We start from the raw sequence: 22,941 nt of genomic DNA, 5'->3' as shown, positions 1-22,941 counted from the left end.
TGCCTAGATTAACAGCAGAAGAAATAGAATACCTAAATAATCCCATATCAGAAAAAGAAATTGAACAAGCCATTAAAGAACTCCCTAAGAAAAAATCGCCAGGGCCTGATGGATTCACAAGTGAATTCTATCAGACATTCAAAGAACAACTAATCCCAATACTACACAAATTATTTGATATGATGAGCAAAGAAGGAGTCCTACCAAATTCCTTTTATGACACAAATATGGTACTGATTCCAAAGCCAGGGAGACCAAAAACAGAGAAAGAAAACTACAGACCAATCTCCCTAATGAACATAGATGCAAAAATCTTAAATAGAATACTAGCAAAGAGACTCCAGCAAGTAATTAAGAATATCATTCACCATGATCAGGTGGGATTTATACCAGGAATGCAAGGTTGGTTCAACATTAGGAAAACCATCCACATAATTGACCATATCAACAGTCTAAGAAACAAAAATCACATGATCATTTCAATAGATGCTGAAAAAGCCTTTGACAAAATACAGCATCCATTCCTATTGAAAACACTGAAAAGTATAGGAATAGAAGGACCTTTCCTAAAAATAATAAACAGTATATACCTAAAACCATCAACAAACATCATATGCAATGGGGATAAATTAGAAGCCTTCCCAATAAGATCAGGAGTAAAACAAGGATGCCCATTGTCACCTCTATTATTTAACATTGTACTAGAAACACTAGCAGTTGCAATTAGAGAAGAAAAAGAAATTGAAGGTATCAAAGTGGGCAAGGAGGAGACTAAGCTATCACTCTTTGCAGATGATATGATGGTCTACTTAAAAAATCCTGGAGAATCAACTAAGAAGTTTGTAGAAATAATTAACAACTTTTTGCAGGTTACAAAATAAATGCACATAAATCATCAGCATTTCTATACATTTCCAACACACTAGAGCAGCAAGAAGTAGAAAGAGAAACACCATTTAAAATCACCCTAGACGATATAAAATACTTAGGAATCTATCTACCAAAACAAACACAGCAATTATATGAAAACAACTACAAAACACTTTCCAAACAAATAAAACTGAATCTAAACAAATGGAAAGCCATTGATTGCTCATGGGTAGGTAGAGCTAACATAATAAAAATGACAATTCTACCCAAATTAATTTACCTATTTAGTGCCATACCTATTAAGCTACCAAAAAACTTCTTTACTGAATTAGAAAAAACTATAACCAATTTCATTTGGAATAACAAAAGATCAAGAATATCAAGGGAAATAATGAAAAAAAATGTGAAGGAAGGGGGCCTAGCAGTACCAGATATTAAACTATACTATAAAGCAGCAGTCATCAAAACAATATGGTACTGGCTAAGAGACAGAAGGGAGGATCAATGGAATAGACTTGGGGTAAATGACATCAGCAAGACAGTGTATGATAAACCCAAAGAGCCCAACTTTGGGGACATGAATCCACTATTTGACAAAAACTGCTGGGAAATTTGGAAAACAATATGGGAGAGATTAGGCCTAGATCAACATCTCACACCCTACACCAAGATAAATTCAGAATGGGTGAACGACTTGAATATAAAGAGGGAAACTAAATAAGTTAAGTGAACACAGAATAGTATACTTGTCAGATCTCTGGGAAAGGAAAGACTTTAAAACCAAGCAAGAGTTAGAGAAAATTACAAAATGTAAATTAAATGGTTTTGATTATATTAAACTAAAAAGCTTTTGTACTAACAAAAACAATGTAGTCAAAATCAGGAGGGAAACAACATATTGGGAAAAAATCTTTATAACGAAAAACTCTGACAGGGGTCTAATTACTCAAATATACAAGGAGTTAAAGCAATTGTATAAAAAATCAAGCCATTCCCCAATTGATAAATGGGCAAGAGACATGAATAGGCAATTTTCAGGTAAAGAAATCAAAAGTATCAATAAGCACATGAGAAAGTGTTCCAAATCTCTAATAATTAGAGAAATGCAAATCAAAACAACTCTGAGGTATCACCTCACACCTAGCAGATTGGCTAAAATGAAAGAAGGGGAGAGTAATGAATGTTGGAGGGGATGTGGCAAAATTGGGACATTAATGCATTGCTGGTGTAGCTGTGAACTGATCCAGCCATTCTGGCTGGCAATTTGGAATCATGCTCAAAGGGCTATAAAAGACTGCCTTCCCTTTGATCCAGCCATACCATTGCTGGGTTTGTACCCCAAAGAGATCAAAGATAAACAGACTTGTAAGAAAATATTTATAGCTGCGCTTTTTGTGGTGGCAACAAATTGGAAAAGGAGGGTATGCCCTTCAACTGGGGAATGGCTGAACAAACTGTGGTATATGCGGGTGATGGAATACTATTGTGCTAAAAGGAATAATAAACTGGAGAAGTTCCAGGTGAACTGGAGAGACCTCCGGGAACTGATGCAGAGTGAAAGGAGCAGAGCCAGAAAAACATTGTATACAGAGACTGACATACTGTGGTAAAATCGAATGTAATGGGCTTCTGTACCAGCAGCAATGCAATGACCCAGGACAATTCTGAGGGATTTATGTTAAAGAATGCTACCCACTTTCAGAAGAAGGACTGCAGGAGAGGAACCATATAAGAAAAGCAACTGCTTGAATGCATGGGTCGGGTGGACATGATTGGGGATGTGGACTCGAAACTACCACACCAATGCAACCACCAAGAATTTGGAAATTGGTCTTGATCAAGGACACATGACAAAACCAGTGGAAATGTGTGTCGGCCATGGGTGGGGGGAGTGCGGGGGGTGAAGGGGAAAGTAGGAGCATGAATCATGTAACCATGTTAAAAATGATTATTAATAAATGTTAAAAAAAAAAGCTGACAAAAAAAATGAGTAATTTGGAAGTATGTTTTATAGCCCAGTAGAATTTCTTGTCAACTCTGTGAGTGGGGAGAGAAGAAGGGAGGAAGACAATATGAATCATATAACTTTGGAAAACTTGGAATAAAATAAAGATAGCTTTAAAAAAAAAGGAACTAATGTGAATCACAAAATAAACAAACAAAAACAAACATATACTAATTGTATGACTAAAATCAAAGTAACTATTTCTTTCAATACCTCCAAGAAGTTCACCAAGTCTAAAAGACCATTGATGTAGGGAATTTCCTACACTGAAGAAACCTGAGATGTAGACAAAAAGAGGGGAGGGAAGATATTAATATCTGACCTATCTCAGATGATGACTAATAGATTCAGATGACATAATATAAATGAAAACTTTTTAGAGCAATAAATGAATGAAAAATATTATTTAGAAGCAGTGTATTAGAGTGGAATGAGCACAGAATCAGGAGTCCAAAAACCCTGAATTCAGGTTCTAGTTCAAACATTAGTAAAGTGACTGGGTAAATCACTGAACTTTTCCAATTCAGTTTCTTCACCTAGAAAGAGTTCATCTCAGGGAGTTGGGAAAGTAAATGGAATCTTACTATAACATGAGGAAAATTAATGGCGAATTACTTGCATTATTTATTAGTAAAATTTATGTGGGAAATCAAGCTCCTTATAAATAGTTCATGCCTCAAGACTAGGTTGGACTTCAATAGCTCCCTGACATTAAATCTCTTAACATGCCAGAAAAGGGCTCATTTGCCCTCCTATAAATACCCCTCCAGCTTTTTAATATCCTTCTTAAATGATGGCACTCAGAATTCAATAGCCAAAATATATTTACTAAGCACCTTCTACATAGCAGGCACTGTGCTAAGTTACCCTGAGGAAACAAAGATAAGACAGTTTCTGCTCTCAAGGAGCTCCCAGTCTGTGTGAGAGACATAACATGCAAACTATGTGGTATTGTATACCTGTGACGATAAAGGGAAGATATTAAATATATAATTTTTATATCAGTAGCCTTAAAATAATGCAATTATATTGTTACATAAGTACCAGAAGTTGTGTAATTGGAATTTGGGAGACGCCATTTAAAAGTATATATATATATTTTCTATGGACACATGGGAACTATCAAACTACATTTCCCGTGGTCCAACAGGTTTCCGGTTCCCGTTCTTTGGGTGTGGGAATGCCTGCGTCACCACACAGAGGACAGTTTAAATGGGAGGAGAATCGAAAGTAAGCCCTCTTTAGCTACCTGAGCGTGCGGGGAGAGGAAAAGGTAAATGGCTGAGGTGAGGTTGGAATAGGTTTCTTACAGGCGCGTGGTCAGTTTATCTCTATCAGCATGGCTTTTATTAAAATACTATTCTTCCTTTTGATCTCGGCCCTCATCATTTTTAATAATAACAAAGTCATCTGAATAACACATTTTGCTTCTATGTATTTCTATATTTTTATGACTTAAAAAAGAACACCTATTCAGTGAAACTTTAATCTAGAAATAAAAAAAAAATCTAACATCCCAATCATTTGATTATTTAAAATAATGTGGAAAGGGTGTGTAATGTCAAAGCAGTCCTATCTAAGATTACTTATAGACAGCATCAATGACAAACATTAATTGAAAGAGTTAGAAAGAATCATCTAGTCCAATCCCTACATGAAAGAAATCCCCCATTATAACATACCCAACAAGTGTTGAGCCTCTGTCTGAATAATTTTTTAAAAAAAATCTTTATCTTCTGTCTTAGAATTGATACTAAGTATTGCTTGCTAGGCAACTGGGGTTAAATGACTTAAATCACACATAGCTAGGAAGTGTCTGAGGTCCTATTTGACCCCAGGACCTTCCATCTCCAAGTCTGGCTCTGTATCCACTAGCCACTTAGCTACCCCTGCCTGAATACTTCTAAGAAAAGGGACTCTACCATCTTTCAATGCAGCCCATTCTTCGACAGCTCTAATTTTTAGGATGGATATTCTGACACTAAGATTAAAGTAACTTTTTTCCATCTTCTACCTTTTGCTCTTGGTTCTCTTTTCTAGGACCAAACATAAAAATTTAATCCTTCTTCTATATATAGCTCTTGAAATACTAGAAGATAGCTATCATTTGCTTTAAAGCTTCTCTTCTTCAGGCTAAACATCCCTAGTTCTGTCAACTTATTTTTATCAATATCCTCAAACTATTGCACCAAGAATTTAAACACAATACTTCAGAGGAGATCTGATGAAGGCAGAAGATAATGAGGCTATCACCTCTCTATTCCTGGAACCTATGCCCCTTTCAACTAAGTTCTTTGTAATCACCAAAATCTGGAAACAAAGTAGATGCCCATGCAATATGGGTTGGCTAAACAAGTTATAGTATGTGAAGGTAATGCAATATTACTGTGCTATAAGAAATGACAAAGATGATGAATACAGGGAAGAATGGGGAATCTTATATGAAAATGATGTGAAGTAGAATAAGCAGAACCACTAAAACAATATATAACAATATAAATGGAAACAAATGGAAATAAAAGGACTGGGCTTGGCCCTAAAGAAGAGTTATGAGAAGGCACCACACTTAGCTTTATCTGCAGGGATGAGGGATTCTGGGTGTGGAACACCACATATGTCAGACTTCTTGAATGTGTTGGATAGATTTGCTGAACTGTTTTTCCTCCCTTTTAAAATTCTTTGTTTTAAGGGATGATTCTTGGGGGAAAGGAGTGGAGGAGAAATTTAATGGAAAACATAAATGATACAAAAAGAAAAGATATCAATTTAAACATTTTCCCTAGAAATCCAGTGATCCTTTTATGTATACCACACTGTCACCCCGCCTAGATATGGTTTTCATTAGGCACCTTTCAAAGCCTCTGATGTGAGTCATCAACAAGTATACTTGTTTTTGTTGGGAGATCCACAGAGTGAATTGTAAGATGACTTTGATGGGAAAATCACTTAACAAATGTAGAACTCAATTCCTTAAGTGATCTCCAAGAACCAAAACCATGTTCTTACGGTTTCCATCAGGTTTGGACTAGATCCTGAATGGCCCTATAATGAGCCAAGAAGCACATGATGAGCATTTAAAATGTATTTACCTACTAGAACATTAGTAGAGTTTTCCTGTTATGCATTAGGTGGCAATAAGTTGGCAGATAAAATCGTTAAATAGAATAAGATTTTTGACAGCCTTTTAAAAATAGTTCCTTTAAAAAGACTAGGAATCTGTAGATTTGCCAAAAAGAACATGGATCCTCTCTTTTGGGTAGCTTACCCTGTTTACATCTAGAAAGCATTTTTCCACTTTGCTATCTGCATAATATATAAATAGCAGGCTGTATCAATAATTATTTATATAGAACGTTATCTCACAGCATTCTACTCCTTGCCAAAATAGTCAAAAATATCTAAAAATCTCCAAAACTGTTAAGCTGATTAAAAAATGAAAAATAAAAGGAATAAATTATATCATACCTTTTAGCCTTGTGTCCTGACCCCACCAAGTTACAAAGTAGTATTAGCACTTTGCTCCCACTTCCAGAAGGCAAAGATTCAGTTGATAAAGTAGACGTCTGTGGAAGGCTCTGGCCTTTGTATTTGCTGACCTGAATTTTGGAGGGACAATCTGAAAAAATGTATATAAAAGAATTAAGCTTCTATGATTATATGAATGGGTTTAACTTCACAGTCCCTATAGTCTAATATTCTATCTCAAGTAGCAGGGAGATAGGTAAAAAGAATGGTGAATCTGGAGCCAAAAAAGAGAGACCCTGGATCTGATACTCATGAACTACATAATCACGGTCAAGTCACAACTTCTTGGCATTTCAGGTTTCTCATTGATATTTGTATTACCTATCCTTGCAAGATAATGAAAGAAAAACACTTTAAAAATGAAAGCACTTATAAATGTGAGCTATTGTTATTAGCAAAGTGGGGAAGTAATACATATTAATTTTTTTCTCCTTGATCTTTTCCCCAGGTTATTGTGTATGTATATATTTCCTCCTCACTTTGCTAATAATAATAACAGCTCACATTTATACATTTATAGCATTTACTATGTGCCAGACACTCTGCTAACTGCTTTGCAAACATTATTTCATTGCATCCAACTTGCAAAAGACCTTTTATGATTGCTTGTCATTACAATAACTTCAAAAAGTTAGGAGGTCTTCTTTAATAGATTTTTGTAAAACAAGAGCACTATTAGCAGCACTATTTTTTCTGGCTTTTGTCAAATAAAGTAAGAATTAGTTTCAGAAACCATCATTAGCTATGAATAAACAAAGTGCCCCTATTTGATTGTCACAGAATTTAGATCCATTTTTAGTTAATGGGATAATATATATATATGCACATATAATATACACAACTCATGATCGTTTAAAATAGCAAACACTAGGATTAGTAACCAAAAGTCTTTCACAATATTGGCTAGGTACAAGGTTATCCAAACCCAATTCTCAGGTAGTGTAGAAGTAAGCAATGTAGCTGAGTACTTATCCACAACTCTTTCAAACATATCTATTAAAAGCACCAGGCCAAATCCTAATGGAAAATCCAGAAAAGGTCAGAGTGAATCTTTTGTCTAGTCCAGGATGGCACTGGAAGACAGACAAAGGTATGTAGACACAGAAGCCAGGGTTGGGCATGCAGCAAAGCACAGAGAATTCTAGTGCCCAGGACATCAGCACAAAAAGAGGTCCCAACTCTCCCAACTAGTACTTTGTGACCTATTACACAGTCCTGGATCACAAATCCTGGGCTAAGTCAGAAGGGAACATGCACTCAGCTGGCATTATTAAGAAGGGAGGCCCTAGATGGTACAGGGTATACAGTGATCCCTCGCCTATCACAGGAGTTATGTTCCAAAAACCCCTGTGATAGGTGAAAATCCATGAAATACAGTCACTGAGCCAATCAGCACCCAGGATACAGAACACAGTGCTGTGGTTGGTCACTTTTCATTCCATCAGCCAATACTGTGCTATGTACAATTGTCACATTGGCAAACTTGCACAAGCGATAGTGGTTTACTGCATTTCCATTGTATGGTATTCATCCACAAAATCCTGTGATATAGCGAAAACTCTGCGATACAGAGAAGCCGCAATAAGTGAACTGTGATATAGCAAGGGACTGTATTGTAAAAGAGTCTTAGAGGGATGTTAGATGTTACAACCCACCTAGGAACTCCCCAGGGCCAGTGAAGCACAAAAACCCTTGGCTTATGAAAATAAAGTTTATTTTAAAAAGAGAAGAAAGAAACTGGTAGGTAGGACCTTAGCACTATCCACACTAACTCCACCCAACTTCTAAGTCTCTTGCTGAAGGAGAACCTTTGCTTTCTTTTATGGGCCCTACTTAATCCTCCCTATGCTATCTAAGAACCCCACCCCCCATTCTATCTGACAATCTAAACTTACTACCAATAATTAATAAGAAAGGGAAAAAACCCTGGGTTTGGCTGCTATATTAAGTAACCAAAGTTATAGATGGAAAGCTTTGGATTGCCTTAACCAATAGAAATTCTGGAGCTGGACCACTGGCGGATGAAACCTGGACTCAGGGAAATTGTTTCCCTCCAAGTAAATCCTCTACCTAGATGCCAAGGACTTCTCCATGAAATCCCAACCCTTTAGGGAGAATCTCTCAGAGGAAAAACCCTCCTTCACTTTGATGGGAATTGTAGGCAGAGAGACAAAATCTTCCTCCAGCTTGGTCAAAATCCAAGAAGGAATGAAGTTCAGTTATTTACAGTTGTAGAGCCACAATTCCTTTGTTACCCAGAATCCCTTCCCAGGGCTTCTCTCAAAATTCCCTTCTTTCAACTAACCCTAATAATCAGACTATCCCTAACTATATTCCTACAGGACGACTGTAGTACTAACTGAGAAAGTTCAGAATCCAGGAGCATCAAGGGTGGTTCAGATCCCCAAACACTGAATACAACCTCATTTCCAGCATCTTGTTCAATCTGAAGAGGGATTACCAAGGCAGGAAACTCACACCAAGTGGGTATCTACAATCTGTCATATTGAACCAGCAGAGCACACAGGTCAGGAAATTGCAGGGCTGAAAGTGTGTGGGGGTGGTGGTGGTTAGCAATTATACTTCACTCTGGCACAGACTCTTTTGGAAGCAGTGAAAGTTTAAAGAGTCCCTAAGTTGCCCCTGATATAGTGGAAGACCACAGTATTCAATACCCCAAGAAAGCAGTACAGGACCAGTACAGACCTCCAAAATTGTGGCAAAGCTCAGCCCTGATATCAAGTCCAAAGTAAAAAAGTAGCATGGAAAAATAGGCAAACAAGAACAGAACCATACCAAGGGTTGGTGGGAAGGATTTAAGACACAAGTACATATAAAGAGAATCAACAAGTAAATATCCACAAGTAAATACAGACTGGGCATGAATTCAACTAAAATTTCTGGAAGAAATGAAGCAAGAGTTACCAAAAAGGATTTTAAAATATTTTCATAAAAGGAATAAGGATTGGAAAGGGAATTACAGGCTAGCACAAAAAGCACAAAACCTTGCTTAAGCAACAAACTCGTCAATAAGAAATGTTAAAGGCAAATTAAAAGACTGAAAAGATGGAAGAATATGTAAAGTATCTCATAGCAAATATAATTAACCTGGGGAAAAGTTCAAGGAGAAAAAAAATTAAAGAATCATGGAACATACACAGGTTTAAGGTCAATGGCTGGAGCGAAATCTTTTGAGCTTCAACTGAGAAAAATAAGGTAGGAGTTGCAATCATGATTTTTAACAGAGCCAAAGTAAAAATAGATCTGGTTAAAGAGATAGGGAAGGTAATTACATCCTAATAAAAGGCAATATAAACAACGAAGAAATATCAGTACTCAACATGTATGCACCAAATGGCATAGCATCCAAATTTCTAAAGGAGAAGCTAGTGGAGCTCAAGGACAAAATAGATAGCAAAATGATACTAGTGGCCAACCTCAACCTTTCCCTATCAGATCTAGATAAATCAAACCAAAAAATAAATAAGAAAGAGATAAGAGAGGTGAATGAAATCCTAGAAGAATTAGAGTTAATAGACATATGGAGAAAAATAAATAGGGACAAAAAGGAATGCAGCACATGGAACATTCACAAAGATAGACCACATACTAGGGCATAGAAACATGGCAAACAAATGCAAAAAAGCAGAAATAATAAATGCAACATTATCAGATCATAATGCAATAAAAATGGTTATTAGTAAGAATGCATGGAGAGGGAAACCAAAAACTAATTGGAAATTAAATAATAGGATTCTCCAAAATAAATTAGTGAAAGAACAAAATATAGAAACAATAATTTCATTGAAGAAAATGACAATGATGAGACTTCTTACCAAAATCTTTTTTTAATTTTAATTAAGAAAAATTTTCCATGGTTACATGATTTATGTTCTTTCTCCCCTTCTCCCACCCACCTCCCATAGCCAACATGCAATTCCACTGGGTTTTACATGTGTCATTGATCAAGACCTAGTTCCATATTACTGATATTTGCACTAGGGTGATTGTTTGAGAGTCTACATTCCAAATCATATCCCTATCAACCCATGTGATCAAGCAGTTGTCTTTCTTCTGTTTCTACTGCCACAGTTCTTTCTCTGGATGTAAGTAGTATTCTTTCTCACAAGTACTTCAGAAATGTCTTGAATCAAATAAATGATTTTGATTATACTAAATTAAAAAGCTTTTGTACAAACAAAAGCAATGCAACCAAAATCAGAAGGGAAACAACAAATTGGGAAAAAATCTTTATAACAAAAAACTCGGACAGGGATCTAATTACTCAAATATACAAGGAGTTATTGTATAAAAAATCAAGCCATTCCCTAATCGATAAATGGGCAAGAGATATGAATAGGCAATTTTCAGATAAAGAAATAAAAACTATCAATAAACACATGAGAAAGTGTTCTAAATCTCTAATAAGTAGAGAAATGCAAATCAAAACAACACTGAGTTATCACCTCACCCTTAGCAGATTGGCTAAAATGATAGTAGGGGAGAGTAATGAATGCTGGAGGGGATGTGGCCAAATTGGTACATTAATGCATTGCTGGTGGAGTTGTGAACTGATCCAACCATTCCTACCCAGGAGCAATCAATGTTTTTCCAATTGTTTAGATACAGTTTTAATTGTTTGGAAAGTGTTTTGTAGTTGTTTTCCTATAATTCCTGTATTTGTTTTGGTAGATAGATTCCTAAGTATTTTATGTTATCTCGGGTGATTTTAAATGGTGTTTCTCTTTCTACTTCTTGCTGCTGTGATGTGTTGGAAATATATAGAAATGCTGATGATTTATGTGCATTTATTTTGTATCCTGCAACCTTGCTAAAGTTGATGATTATTTCTACAAGCTTCCTAGTTGATTCTCTAGGATTTTTTAAGTAGACCATCATATCATCTGCAAAGAGTGATAGCTTAGTCTCCTCATTGCCTATTTTAATACCCTCAATTTCTTCTTCTCTAATTACAATGGCAAAGGAGAGAGCTTGATTTATTGGTTCCTGCTTCTCTGCAGTCTTGGCTCTGCCTCCCATAAATCCCTTTCAAAGCATCTTTGGAAGATGGCCACAAACTTGTTATAATGTAAGCAAAGATAGGGAAGAAAACAATGCCAAAGCAGGAGAAGGGAGGGAGGTATATAGGAAATAAAATTAAAAAAAAATAAGTTAAGGAAACATAAGACGAAGGGAAAGATGAGAAGATGGAAAAGATGATGAAAGAAGAACATCACAGTTCATGATCATGTAAGCTACATGATTATGGATGATAATTGTGGGTGGCTGAGTTGTAGTGAAGAAATAGATCATTGGTATTGAACTCTTTTTGATTGTGGAAAAAGAGGGACTTGGAAGCCAATAAATTATTGCAACAAGGATCTATACTAGGCAATATAGACTAATGGAGTGATTCTCAAAGAAGAAGATGTTGAATCATAGCAGAAAGGAAATTAATGGTGAAGAGAAAACAAGGATTATGCTTGTTCCTGCTATAGGTCAATGTGATGGAGCATAAGAGAAGGTGCAGTCTGTGTGGGAGAGGATTTTCAGGAATGCAATCTCTTCTGTGTTGTGAGGAAGATTAATTTATTATTAGTGTTGGACGTAACAGGAAGGGCTGGAGGATTCCAAGATGTAATGAAGGAGCGGGAAGTGGGGCTTGGTCTCTGAGAGAGACTCCATTAGTGATTTGGACATAACTGTTGCTAACCCTGGGAGATCTCAGAGTTAGGGAAAAACTGCAACCAGATTCCCTGGGATCCTGAGAGGTGAAGGCTTTCAGCAGTGGACAACAGACCTGCAGAGCAGCACCAAGTGGGGAAGTGGTTTGTGATCTGGTGGACAGCATCGCAAACTCACTCTCCCTACCTGGGTACTTTGGATCACCTGTCCTGATGGAGTTGGCTCTTGCCATCCGGTGACCATCCTTGGATTTACCGTGAGACCCTAATTGAAAGCCACCCTCAGGCCCTTTAGCGGAGCTGACCAAACCTGGCTGGAACCAGGTTTGAAGGAGTTTTCCTTGTGACTTCAGTACTGTTTCTTTGGGCCCTGCCAGGCTTAGGTCAATAGAATAGTGTAGTCAAGTCCTTCCCTTGCCCCTGTGGTTTGCCCTTAGGTTGTAAGTACAGAATCCCTTATTCCTATCCTTTTTATTGTTTCCCTCAATTAAACTGTTATAAACTTTTACCTTTTGCCTGCTGGTTCCATAGACCCTAGCCTAGGAGGGCTGAGTGACTGTTGGGCCTAACTGTCATTCCTGTGACAGTTAACAGCTTGGCAGTAAACCCTGGTCTCCCTATCCTGGTTGGTCCTGTCTCTCCTTCAACCCAGTATGAACCCACAAACCATTTAGATTACATTTTAATAATAATAGTTAACATTCCTGGTGCCTCACCATTACATCTATACAAAAATAGTTTTTGTGAACAGAAGAAAGTATAAGAAAGGAAAGTCTTGATGAGAAGGGAGTAAATTTCTTGTTTTTACTAATTATGGATTTATTTTAAAAATTCATTTAAATTTTTTTTGAGTTCTAAACTTTCCCACTCTTCCTCCACTCATTGAAAAGGCAAGCCACATGATTTCAATATACAAATGAAGTCATGCAAAACATTCTCATATTAGTCATGTTGAAAAACAACCAACCAATAACAACAAAAAGCAAAAAACATAAAAAAGTGAAAAAATTATACATCAATCAGTACACAGAGTTCATCAGATCTCTTTCTAGAGGTGGATAGTATTTTTCATCATGGGTCTTTTGAAATTGTCTTAGATCACTGTCTTGATCAGTATAGCTAAGTCTTTCACAGATAATCATAATTACAATATTGTTGTTATTGTGTACAATGTTTTTCTAGTTCTCATTTCATTTTGCAACAGTTCCTAGGTTTTTCCAATGCTATCCTGCTCATCCTATCTTGTAGCACAATAACATTCCATCACAATCATGTACTACAACTTGTTCAATCTTTCCCCAATTGATAGACATCTCCTCAATTTCTAATTCCTTGCTATTACAAAAAGAAGTATGATAAATATTTTTGTACATATAGGTCCTTTGACCTTTTCTTTGATCTCTTTTGGATAAAGACCTTGTATTGGTATTGCAGGGTCAAAGGGGTATGCACTATTTTATAGCTCTTTAGACACAGTTCCAAATTATTTTCCAGAATGATTGGACCAGTTCACAATTCCAACAATAGTGCATTAGTATGCCTATTTTTCCCCATTTCCTAAGAGAGGAATGTCTTAAAGATAAAACTGGAGATCCAGAGGGGTCAATAGATGGGAAGGGCATAAGAAATGAGGTTAATATGGGTTAGCAGGTGGGCAGTGATAGCAGGACAAGTTATTTTTCTGAATCACAGAGAAAAGGTGAAGAAGATATTCTATTCATAGGATATGGGGAAGTATCAGTTGAATAAGACCATTCGGGGTTCTCTTTCTCAAGACAAAAGGGAGCAGGAGATAGAGGCCAGTAAATACTTTTTCATAAAGTCCATAGGGACTTCATAATTGGTACCATTACCTCATCCCAAAAAGTTGGGGGATGCAAAGTGGATATGCCATATGTGGAGTGTATACTCAGCTCCCAATCAGGCCTATTGATGGAAGATGTGGTCCCTGACAGTGTCCTGGCAACAGGAAGCCTAGTATTTGGATGCTCTGTGGCTATAGAAAGCTGAGTTGCAGTTAAGAGGTTTTTTTCAGACTTACATGAAATAGGACAGAGCAAGTACTGACTCCATGGAAGTAGGTTCTGAGGTAAAGAGGCTTTCAAGTATAATAACTCTTGAGAGTTACTTGGGCTGAAATGTGATGAAAATGATAGAAGTAAATAATTGGCCAAAGAGCAAAGTAATTTTTTCACCAAGGATTTCAGGAGAATATCTCTCAGCAGTATCCAGTATAGCAGTGCCCATGAGCATCCAGTGGAGCATTCAGTGAAGACTGAAAGTCCACAAAAGAAAAATCTATAGCCTAGAAAACACCAGGCATGAAGTATCTCTCTTTGTGTAACCCTTAGTGATATGTTTTCCTTTCCATAGGTATCTATTTATTTGTGACCTCTATGTATATCCACCAATACTATGTGTGGGAGAATGCAACCTAGATTTATAAGGGAAATCTTTTTCTCGCTTTGCACTTAATAAGTGTGTTTGGGAGGAAAAAAGAATAAAACAAAAACAAAAAATAAGAATACATATAAGAGCCTTGGTATTAGTGATAATCCTTATCTACCATAATACTTGGTGGTTATAAAAAAGCTGAGAATCTCCTGTTTTACCATATGAGTCCATGATACAAGACAGAGAAAGCACTGTCTTTACATGAGACAGTGAGTCTCAAAGATTAATCCCTATTATACCAGAAAGGAACCTTGAAGATTGTTTGGCATAGCAGATATTACATTAAGATCAGACAATTATAATCACATTTTAAGAATCTCTAAAATATGGGTGTTCAAATGATCAATCAGCAAAATCACATATTAATAAAAAACAAAAAAGTTTGATAAAATCTGCTAACTTTTTAAAAGCAGTTCCAATAAGATAATATTTTGTCTAAAATGCCTTATATCCTCGGGATGAAAAACTATATTAGTAACTACAATTACAAGTCAAACACATACATATCAAAGTCTATGATTTTTTTTAGTCACAACTTTGATTATTTCCTATAATATCTTTCTGCTAATTAAATCTGAAAAAGTCTTAAATTTGGTTATCTCGCTAGGTCTTAAAGGCTAAATCACATTCTCTTTCCTAAGAGGATACCAAAAAGTTAATATGGAACAGAAAACCCATCTGGGTGAAGAGATACAATCAGATAATATTTTCTTTTGCTTAGGACTATTAAGAACATTAAGAATTATCTATCCTTTGTGAAATGAAAATCAGTTGAAAAGCAATTCAACAACTTTCAAATTAGCATGTACTGAAAATCTATTTGAATCTTAGAAATTTTAGAAATAACTTATTAAGCACTTTCATAAAAATATCAGGAAAACAATATTTGACCATCAAAAGTACAAACATCAATAGATTTGTGTTCTGTGAATCATACTACATTAATAATAAAAAAGCTCAACAAGATACTACATGGTACCTGAAATGAAGGCAGGGACTCCCCATATAGGTGAAAAGGGAGCTTGGAAAGCATATACATTGTCTCCCTCTGAAATGCAATTCAAATCCTCTTCATCAAAGAAAGAACGCTGGAATCCATTGGGGTGCAACTCAACCAAAACCACCTAGAATGAAGAAAGTAATTTCTTTTCATTTTAAAAGCTATACTCAGCACAACAAACAAATTAAGAAATGACAACATAAGACCTTAGTACAGTAATTCACCATCTTTCAAAATCAAGGGATAATAGGTGCCCTCAATTTCTCTGAGTATCTCATTGATTAGCCAAATATGATTTTCACCTTTCTTGTTTCATAGAATAACTCTTTCCAGTCCTAAAATGAGTCACAGAAATACATAAAAAACAAGCAAACAAACATGTAAACATGTTTCAAAACAATGCTGTTTTAAGATGGCGGCAGAGTAAAAAGTAACTGCTGGACCTCTCCTAACCCACGCATATAGGACTCCTCATGAAGACATAAAAACAAATTCAGAGGAAAGAAAGGACCCCACAACAGGGCGCAGCATTGAAGGTATGTGGAATCGGGGCATTTCCATTCTATAAAGGGTGTGAAACAGCTCTCACGAAAACACGAGCGGAGCAACCCCCTCCACCATCCCACACCACTTACAGCGCTAAAGCCAGTGCACGAGTCAGAGCAAGTTTGGGGCACCCATTAAGTCATTGGCAGCTTACCGGGGCGTGTTCCTGAGAGCAGCAAGACTAAAGACCCCCCCAAGAGGCTAAAGAACTCACGGATTCTGAACACAGAACCTGAGCCCAGGTGCAGGTGAAGGGGCTGACACAGGGGCGGACTAAGGCGTGGACTAAGGCGCAGACGAAGAGGCTGATTCTGAGTGCAGGACCGTGAGTGGGGACCCAGGGCAGAGAGGTGCTTGACTGTGGAAGCAGCTCCCTGAGACTGCTAAAGGAGCTTCAGGCAGAAGAACAAGCAAGGAGACCACCAGGAGGCTTGTCCCAGAACAACTAGACCTGAGATCTCAGGAGTCTAAAGAGCACAGACAGATCCTAGGCGCAAGCATAAAGCTGAGAGGGAACTCAGCTTACAATGGCAAGCCACAATCATTAGGAAAACCAGAAGAGAAAGATGAAGAATAAACAACCTTTAACACTTGACAACTTTTACACAGAAAAAATCCAGACAATAGAGGAAACAGTAGAGGAGAACAAACAATCCAAACCTTCCCAAAACAATGAAAATGGGTCACAAGGTCTTGAAGAGTTCAAATCTGAGATCATGAGAAAGATGGAAGAGATCTGGCAAGAAAATAACAGTTTAAAAGGCAGAATTTCATAGTTGGAAAGTGAGGCAAGTGAACCAAAGACCAGAAATGAAAGATCGAAAAGGAAAACGAAAAGATTGTAGCCGAAAACCAGTCTCTAAAGCTAGAATTGGGCAATTAGAAAAAGATGCCCCCAAATCAAAAGAATTAATAAGCAAATTGGAGACAAAAATCAAACAGCTAGAAAACAGGTCAGACCAAACTGAAAAGGAAAATCAAAAGCTTATAGCAGAAAACCAGTCTCTAAAGACAAGAATTGGGCAAGTAGAAGCCAATGACCTATCAAGACGGCAAGAGCAAATAAAACAAAGTCAAAAGACTGATAAAATAGAAGGAAACATGAAATATCTCAATGAGAAACAGACAGATCAAGAAAACAGGTCTAGAAGAGACAATCTGAAAATCACTGGTCTTCCTGAAAAAGCAGAAATTAATAGAAATTTGGAATCCATACTAAAAGAAATTATTGAGCAAAATTGCCCTGAAGTTCTGCAAGAGAGCAATATAGACATTGAAAGGATCGATAGATCACCCTCTACGCTAGACCCTGAAAAGACAACCCCGAGGAATATAATAGCCAAATTCAAGAGCTTCCAAGTAAAAGAAAAAAATTTTACAAGAAGCCAGAAAGAGACAATTCAAATATCAAGGAGCACCAATCAGGATCACACAGGATCCGGCAGCCTCCACACTAAAAGAACGCAAGGCTTGGAATATGATATTCAGAAAGGCAAGAGAACTGGGTTTACAACCAAGGATCACGTACCCATCAAAACTGACTATATTCTTCCAGGGGAAAGTTTGGGCATTCAACAAGACAGAAAATTTCCAAGCATTTGCACGGAAAAGACCAGGACTAAATGGAAAGTTCGATATCCAACCACAAAAATCAAGAGAAACATGAAAAGGTAAATAAGAAACAGAAGGGAAAGTAAGAAAACTCATATTTTTTAAATTTGCCTCTTTAAGGGCTTCAATAAGATCTAATTATTGGAACTCCTATGTGGAGAAATTTTACGTGTAATTCTCTGTAATGAACTCTATTCACCATTATAGAATAACATTCACTATTATAATAATTAGAAGAATTATTCATAGGGAGAGGTTGGAATACTAAATGGTCTAAGATGATATGGGGGATGGGAAAGAGGGGAGTGAATAGTGGAGGACACCAAAAGAATCTTGAAGGAATAAGAAAAATATGATATTCTATTACACACAAAGAGGGCATGAGAAGGGGAAGGGATGAATACTATTATAAGAAGGAGAGGAAGAGAGCATTAAGAGGTAATATTTAAACCTTACTCTCAGCATAATCAACACGGAGAGGGAAGAGTAGCTATATTATCCATTGGGAAATAAAACTCTATCTAACCCTACTGAGAAAGTCAGAAGGGATAAACCAAGGGGAGCAGGGGAATGGGGAGGTCAAAAAAGGGAGGGGAGAAGAAGGGGAAGGGAATTCGTTAGGCCTTAAAAATAAAAAGACGAGAATAATAAGAGAGGGGGTAAAAAGGGAAGTAAATCAAGGGAGGGGACAAGGGTTACTGGCTTAAAGCAAACCACTGGTTTAAAAGGAAATAGTGTAAGAATAAGGGATAGAATTAGGGGAGGACACCAAAATGTCGGCGAATACACAACTGATAATTATAACTCTGAACGTAAATGGGATGAACTCACCCATTAAACAGAAGCAAATAGCAGAGTGGATTAGAAACCGAAATCCTACCATATGTTCTCTACAAGAAACACATATGAGGCAGGTGGACATACACAAGTTTAAAATAAAGGGCTTCAGCAAAATCTTTTGGGCTTCAAATGAGAAAAAAAAGGCAGGAGTGGCAATCATGATTTCTGATAAAGCCAAAGTAAAAACAAATATGATTAAAAAAGACAGGGAAGGTAATTACATCCTGATAAAAGGCAGTATAGACAATGGGGAAATAACACTGCTCAATATGTATGCACCAAAAGGCATAGCAACCAAATTTGTAAAGGAGAAATTGGTAGAGTTCAAGAAGGAAATAGATAGTAAAACCATACTAGTGGGAGATCTAAATATTCCTCTTTCAGATCTAGATAAATCAAACCAAAAAATAAATAAGAAAGAGGTAAGAGAGGTGAATGAAGCCCTAGAAAAATTAGATTTAATAGATATGTGGAGAAAAATAAATAGGGACAAAAAGGAATACACCTTCTTTTCAGCTGCACATGGTACATTCACAAAGATTGACCATGTAATAGGGCATAGAAACACTGCAAATAAATGCAAAAGAGCAGAAATAATAAATGAAACTTTCTCAGATCATAATGCAATAAAAATAATAATTAGTAAGGGCACCTGGACAGGAAAATCAAAAATTAATTGGAAATTAAATAATATGATTCTCCAAAACCAGCTAGTCAAAGAAAAAATCATAGAAACAATAAAAAATTTCATTGAAGAGAATGACAATGATGAGACATCTTACCAAACTCTGTAGGATGCAGCCAAGGCAGTACTCAGGGGGAAATTTATATTCTTGAGTGCATACATTAACAAATTAGGGAGGGCAGAGATTAATGAATTGGGCATGCAACTTAAAAAATTAGAAAGCAAGCAAATTAAAAATCCCCAGATGAAAACTAAATTAGAAATACTAAAAACCAAGGGAGAAATTAATAAAATCGAAAGTAAAAGAACTATTGAATTTATAAGACTAGAAGCTGGTATTTTGAAAAAACAGGTAAAATAGACAAAGTACTAGTCAATCTAATAAAAAAAAGGAAAGAAGTAAACCAAATTGACAGTATCAAAGATAAAAAGGGGGACCTCACCTCTAATGAAGGGAAAATTAAGGCAATCATTAAAAACTATTTCATGCAATTATATGGCAATAAATGTAGCAATCTAAGAGATATGGATGAATATTTACAAAAATATAAATTGCCTAGATTAACAGCAGAAGAAATAGAATACCTAAATAATCCCATATCAGAAAAAGAAATTGAACAAGCCATTAAAGAACTCCCTAAGAAAAAAATCGCCAGGGCCTGATGGATTCACAAGTGAATTCTATCAGACATTCAAAGAACAACTAATCCCAATACTACAAAAATTATTTGATATAATAAGCAAAGAAGGAGTCCTACCAAATTCCTTTTATGACACAAATATGGTACTGATTCCAAAGCCAGGTAGACTAAAAACAGAGAAAGAAAACTACAGACCAATCTCCCTAATGAACATAGATGCAAAAATCTTAAATAGAATACTAGCAAAAAGACTCCAGGTTCCGGGTTAAGATGGCGGCAGAGTAAGAAGCAGCTCTTAACCTCTCCTGACGGAAACACACAAAACTCCTCAAGGGGACATAAAAACAAGTCCAGACGAACAGAGGAACCCCCACAACAGGGCACAGCGTGGAAGGTATGTGGAATCGAGGCATTTCCATGCTATAAAGGGGTGAAACAGCCCTCATGAAATCGCGGGCTGAGCAACCACTCCACCCCAACCCCCTCCACACACATCTATAGCGCCGAAGCCAGCTAAAAAGAAATAGAGCAAGTTTGGGGCACCCATCGAGTCACTGGCAGCTCCAGGGCCTGTTCCTGAGAGCAGCAAGACTTAGGACCCCATTAAGCCAAAAACCGCAGGCGAAATCTGAGCGCGGGAGCAGGACGCAGGGCTCAGAGCGCAGGCTGAGAACTCAGGCACTGCGGAGGCGTGGGTGGAGGCAGACAACAAAAAGAGGGGGAAAAATAAGGGAGGGGGTAGAAAGGGAAGTTAATCAAGGGAGGGGATAAGGGATAGAGGCTCAATAGCAAACCACTGGTTTAAAAGGAAAAAAGTATAAGGAAAAAAGGGGGTAGGAAGAGGGGAGGATTTGAAAATGTCAGCAAATGCACAACTGATGATTATAACTCTGAATGTGAATGGGATGAACTCGCTCATAAAACGGAAGCAAATAGCAGAGTGGATTAGAAACCAAAATCCCACCAAATGTTGTCTACAAGAAACACATATGAGGCGGGTGGACATACACAAGTTTAAGGTTCAGGGTTTGAGCAAAATCTTTTGGGCGTCAAATGAGAAAAAGAAGGCAGGAGTGGCTATTATGATTTCTGACAAAGCCAAAGTAAAAATAGATATGATTAAAAAAGACAGGGAAGGTCATTACATCCTGATTAAAGGCAGTATAAACAATGAGGAAATAACACTGCTCAATATGTATGCACCAAGTGGCATAGCACCCAAATTCATAAAGGAGAAACTGGCAGAGCTCAAGAAGGAAATAGATAGTAAAACCATACTAGTGGGAGATCTAAATATTCCTCTGTCAGATCTAGATAAATCAAACCGAAAAATAAATAAGAAAGAGGTAAGAGAGGTGAATGAAGTCCTAGAAAAATTAGATCTAATTGATATGTGGAGAAAAATAAATAGGGACAAAAAGGAATACACCTTCTTTTCAGCTGCACATGGCACATTCACAAAGATTGACCATGTTATAGGGCATAGAATCATTGCAAACAAATGCAAAAGAGCAGAAATAATAAATGTAACCTTCTCAGATCATAATGCAATAAAAATAATAATTAGTGAGGGCACTTGGACAGGAAAATCAAAAACTAATTGGAAATTAAATAATATGATTCTTCAAAACCAATTTGTCAAAGAAGGAATCATAGAAACAATCAACAATTTCATTGAAGAAAATGACAATGATGAGACATCCTACCAAAATCTGTGGGATGCAGCCAAGGCAGTACTCAGGGGGAAATTTATATCCTTGAGTGCATATATTAACAAATTAAGGAGGGCAGAGATCAATGAATTGGGCATGCAACTCAAAAAATTAGAAAGTGAGCAAATTAAAAATCCCCAGATGTAAACTAAATTAGAAATACTAAAAACCAAGGGAGAAATTAATAAAATCTAAAGTAAAAGAACTATTGAATTAATAAATAAGAATAGAAGCTGGTACTTTGAAAAAACAGATAAAATAGACAAAGTACTGGTCAATCTAATAAAAAAAAGGAAAGAAGAAAACCAAATTGATAGTATCAAAGATGAAAAGGGAGACCTCACCTCTAATGAAGGGGAAATTAAGTGAATCATTAAAAACTATTTTGCCCAATTATATGGCAATAAATATAAAAATTTAGGAGATATGGACGAATATTTACAAAAATATAAACTGCCTAGATTAACAGCAGAAGAAATAGAATACCTAAATAATCCCATATCAGAAAAAGAAATTGAACAAGCCATTAAAGAACTCCCTAAGAAAAAATCGCCAGGGCCTGATGGATTCACAAGTGAATTCTATCAGACATTCAAAGAACAACTAATCCCAATACTACACAAATTATTTGATATGATGAGCAAAGAAGGAGTCCTACCAAATTCCTTTTATGACACAAATATGGTACTGATTCCAAAGCCAGGGAGATCAAAAACAGAGAAAGAAAACTACAGACCAATCTCCCTAATGAACATAGATGCAAAAATCTTAAATAGAATACTAGCAAAGAGACTCCAGCAAGTAATTAAGAATATCATTCACCATGATCAGGTGGGATTTATACCAGGAATGCAAGGTTGGTTCAACATTAGGAAAACCATCCACATAATTGACCATATCAACAGTCTAAGAAACAAAAATCACATGATCATTTCAATAGATGCTGAAAAAGCCTTTGACAAAATACAGCATCCATTCCTATTGAAAACACTGAAAAGTATAGGAATAGAAGGACCTTTCCTAAAAATAATAAACAGTATATACCTAAAACCATCAACAAACATCATATGCAATGGGGATAAATTAGAAGCCTTCCCAATAAGATCAGGAGTAAAACAAGGATGCCCATTGTCACCTCTATTATTTAACATTGTACTAGAAACACTAGCAGTTGCAATTAGAGAAGAAAAAGAAATTGAAGGTATCAAAGTGGGCAAGGAGGAGACTAAGCTATCACTCTTTGCAGATGATATGATGGTCTACTTAAAAAATCCTGGAGAATCAACTAAGAAGTTTGTAGAAATAATTAACAACTTTTTGCAGGTTACAAAATAAATGCACATAAATCATCAGCATTTCTATACATTT

The 22,941-nt window shown here is 36.6% G+C and overlaps 1 protein-coding gene across 1 annotated transcript in view; it reads right to left on the bottom strand.

Annotated features, from left to right (window-relative positions):
- The window catches only part of USP43 (ubiquitin specific peptidase 43), a 150,865-nt gene that overhangs the window by 72,119 nt on the left and 55,805 nt on the right, over positions 1 to 22,941 (bottom strand). Inside the window, exons 2-3 of the mRNA XM_044675212.1 lie at positions 16,299 to 16,395; positions 6,341 to 6,471 (exon numbers count right to left, since the gene is read on the bottom strand). Of these exons, the coding sequence (XP_044531147.1) occupies positions 6,341 to 6,471; positions 16,299 to 16,395 (228 nt within the window). The remainder of the gene's footprint in view (positions 1 to 6,340; positions 6,472 to 16,298; positions 16,396 to 22,941) is intronic.

The sequence above is a fragment of the Gracilinanus agilis genome, chromosome 4 (genome assembly GCF_016433145.1).
Source record: "Gracilinanus agilis isolate LMUSP501 chromosome 4, AgileGrace, whole genome shotgun sequence".
In the NCBI taxonomy this organism is placed as follows: Eukaryota; Metazoa; Chordata; class Mammalia; order Didelphimorphia; family Didelphidae; genus Gracilinanus; species Gracilinanus agilis.
The sequence above is the reverse complement of the archived record's forward strand: the minus strand, read 5'-3'. Positions and strand labels throughout refer to the sequence as shown.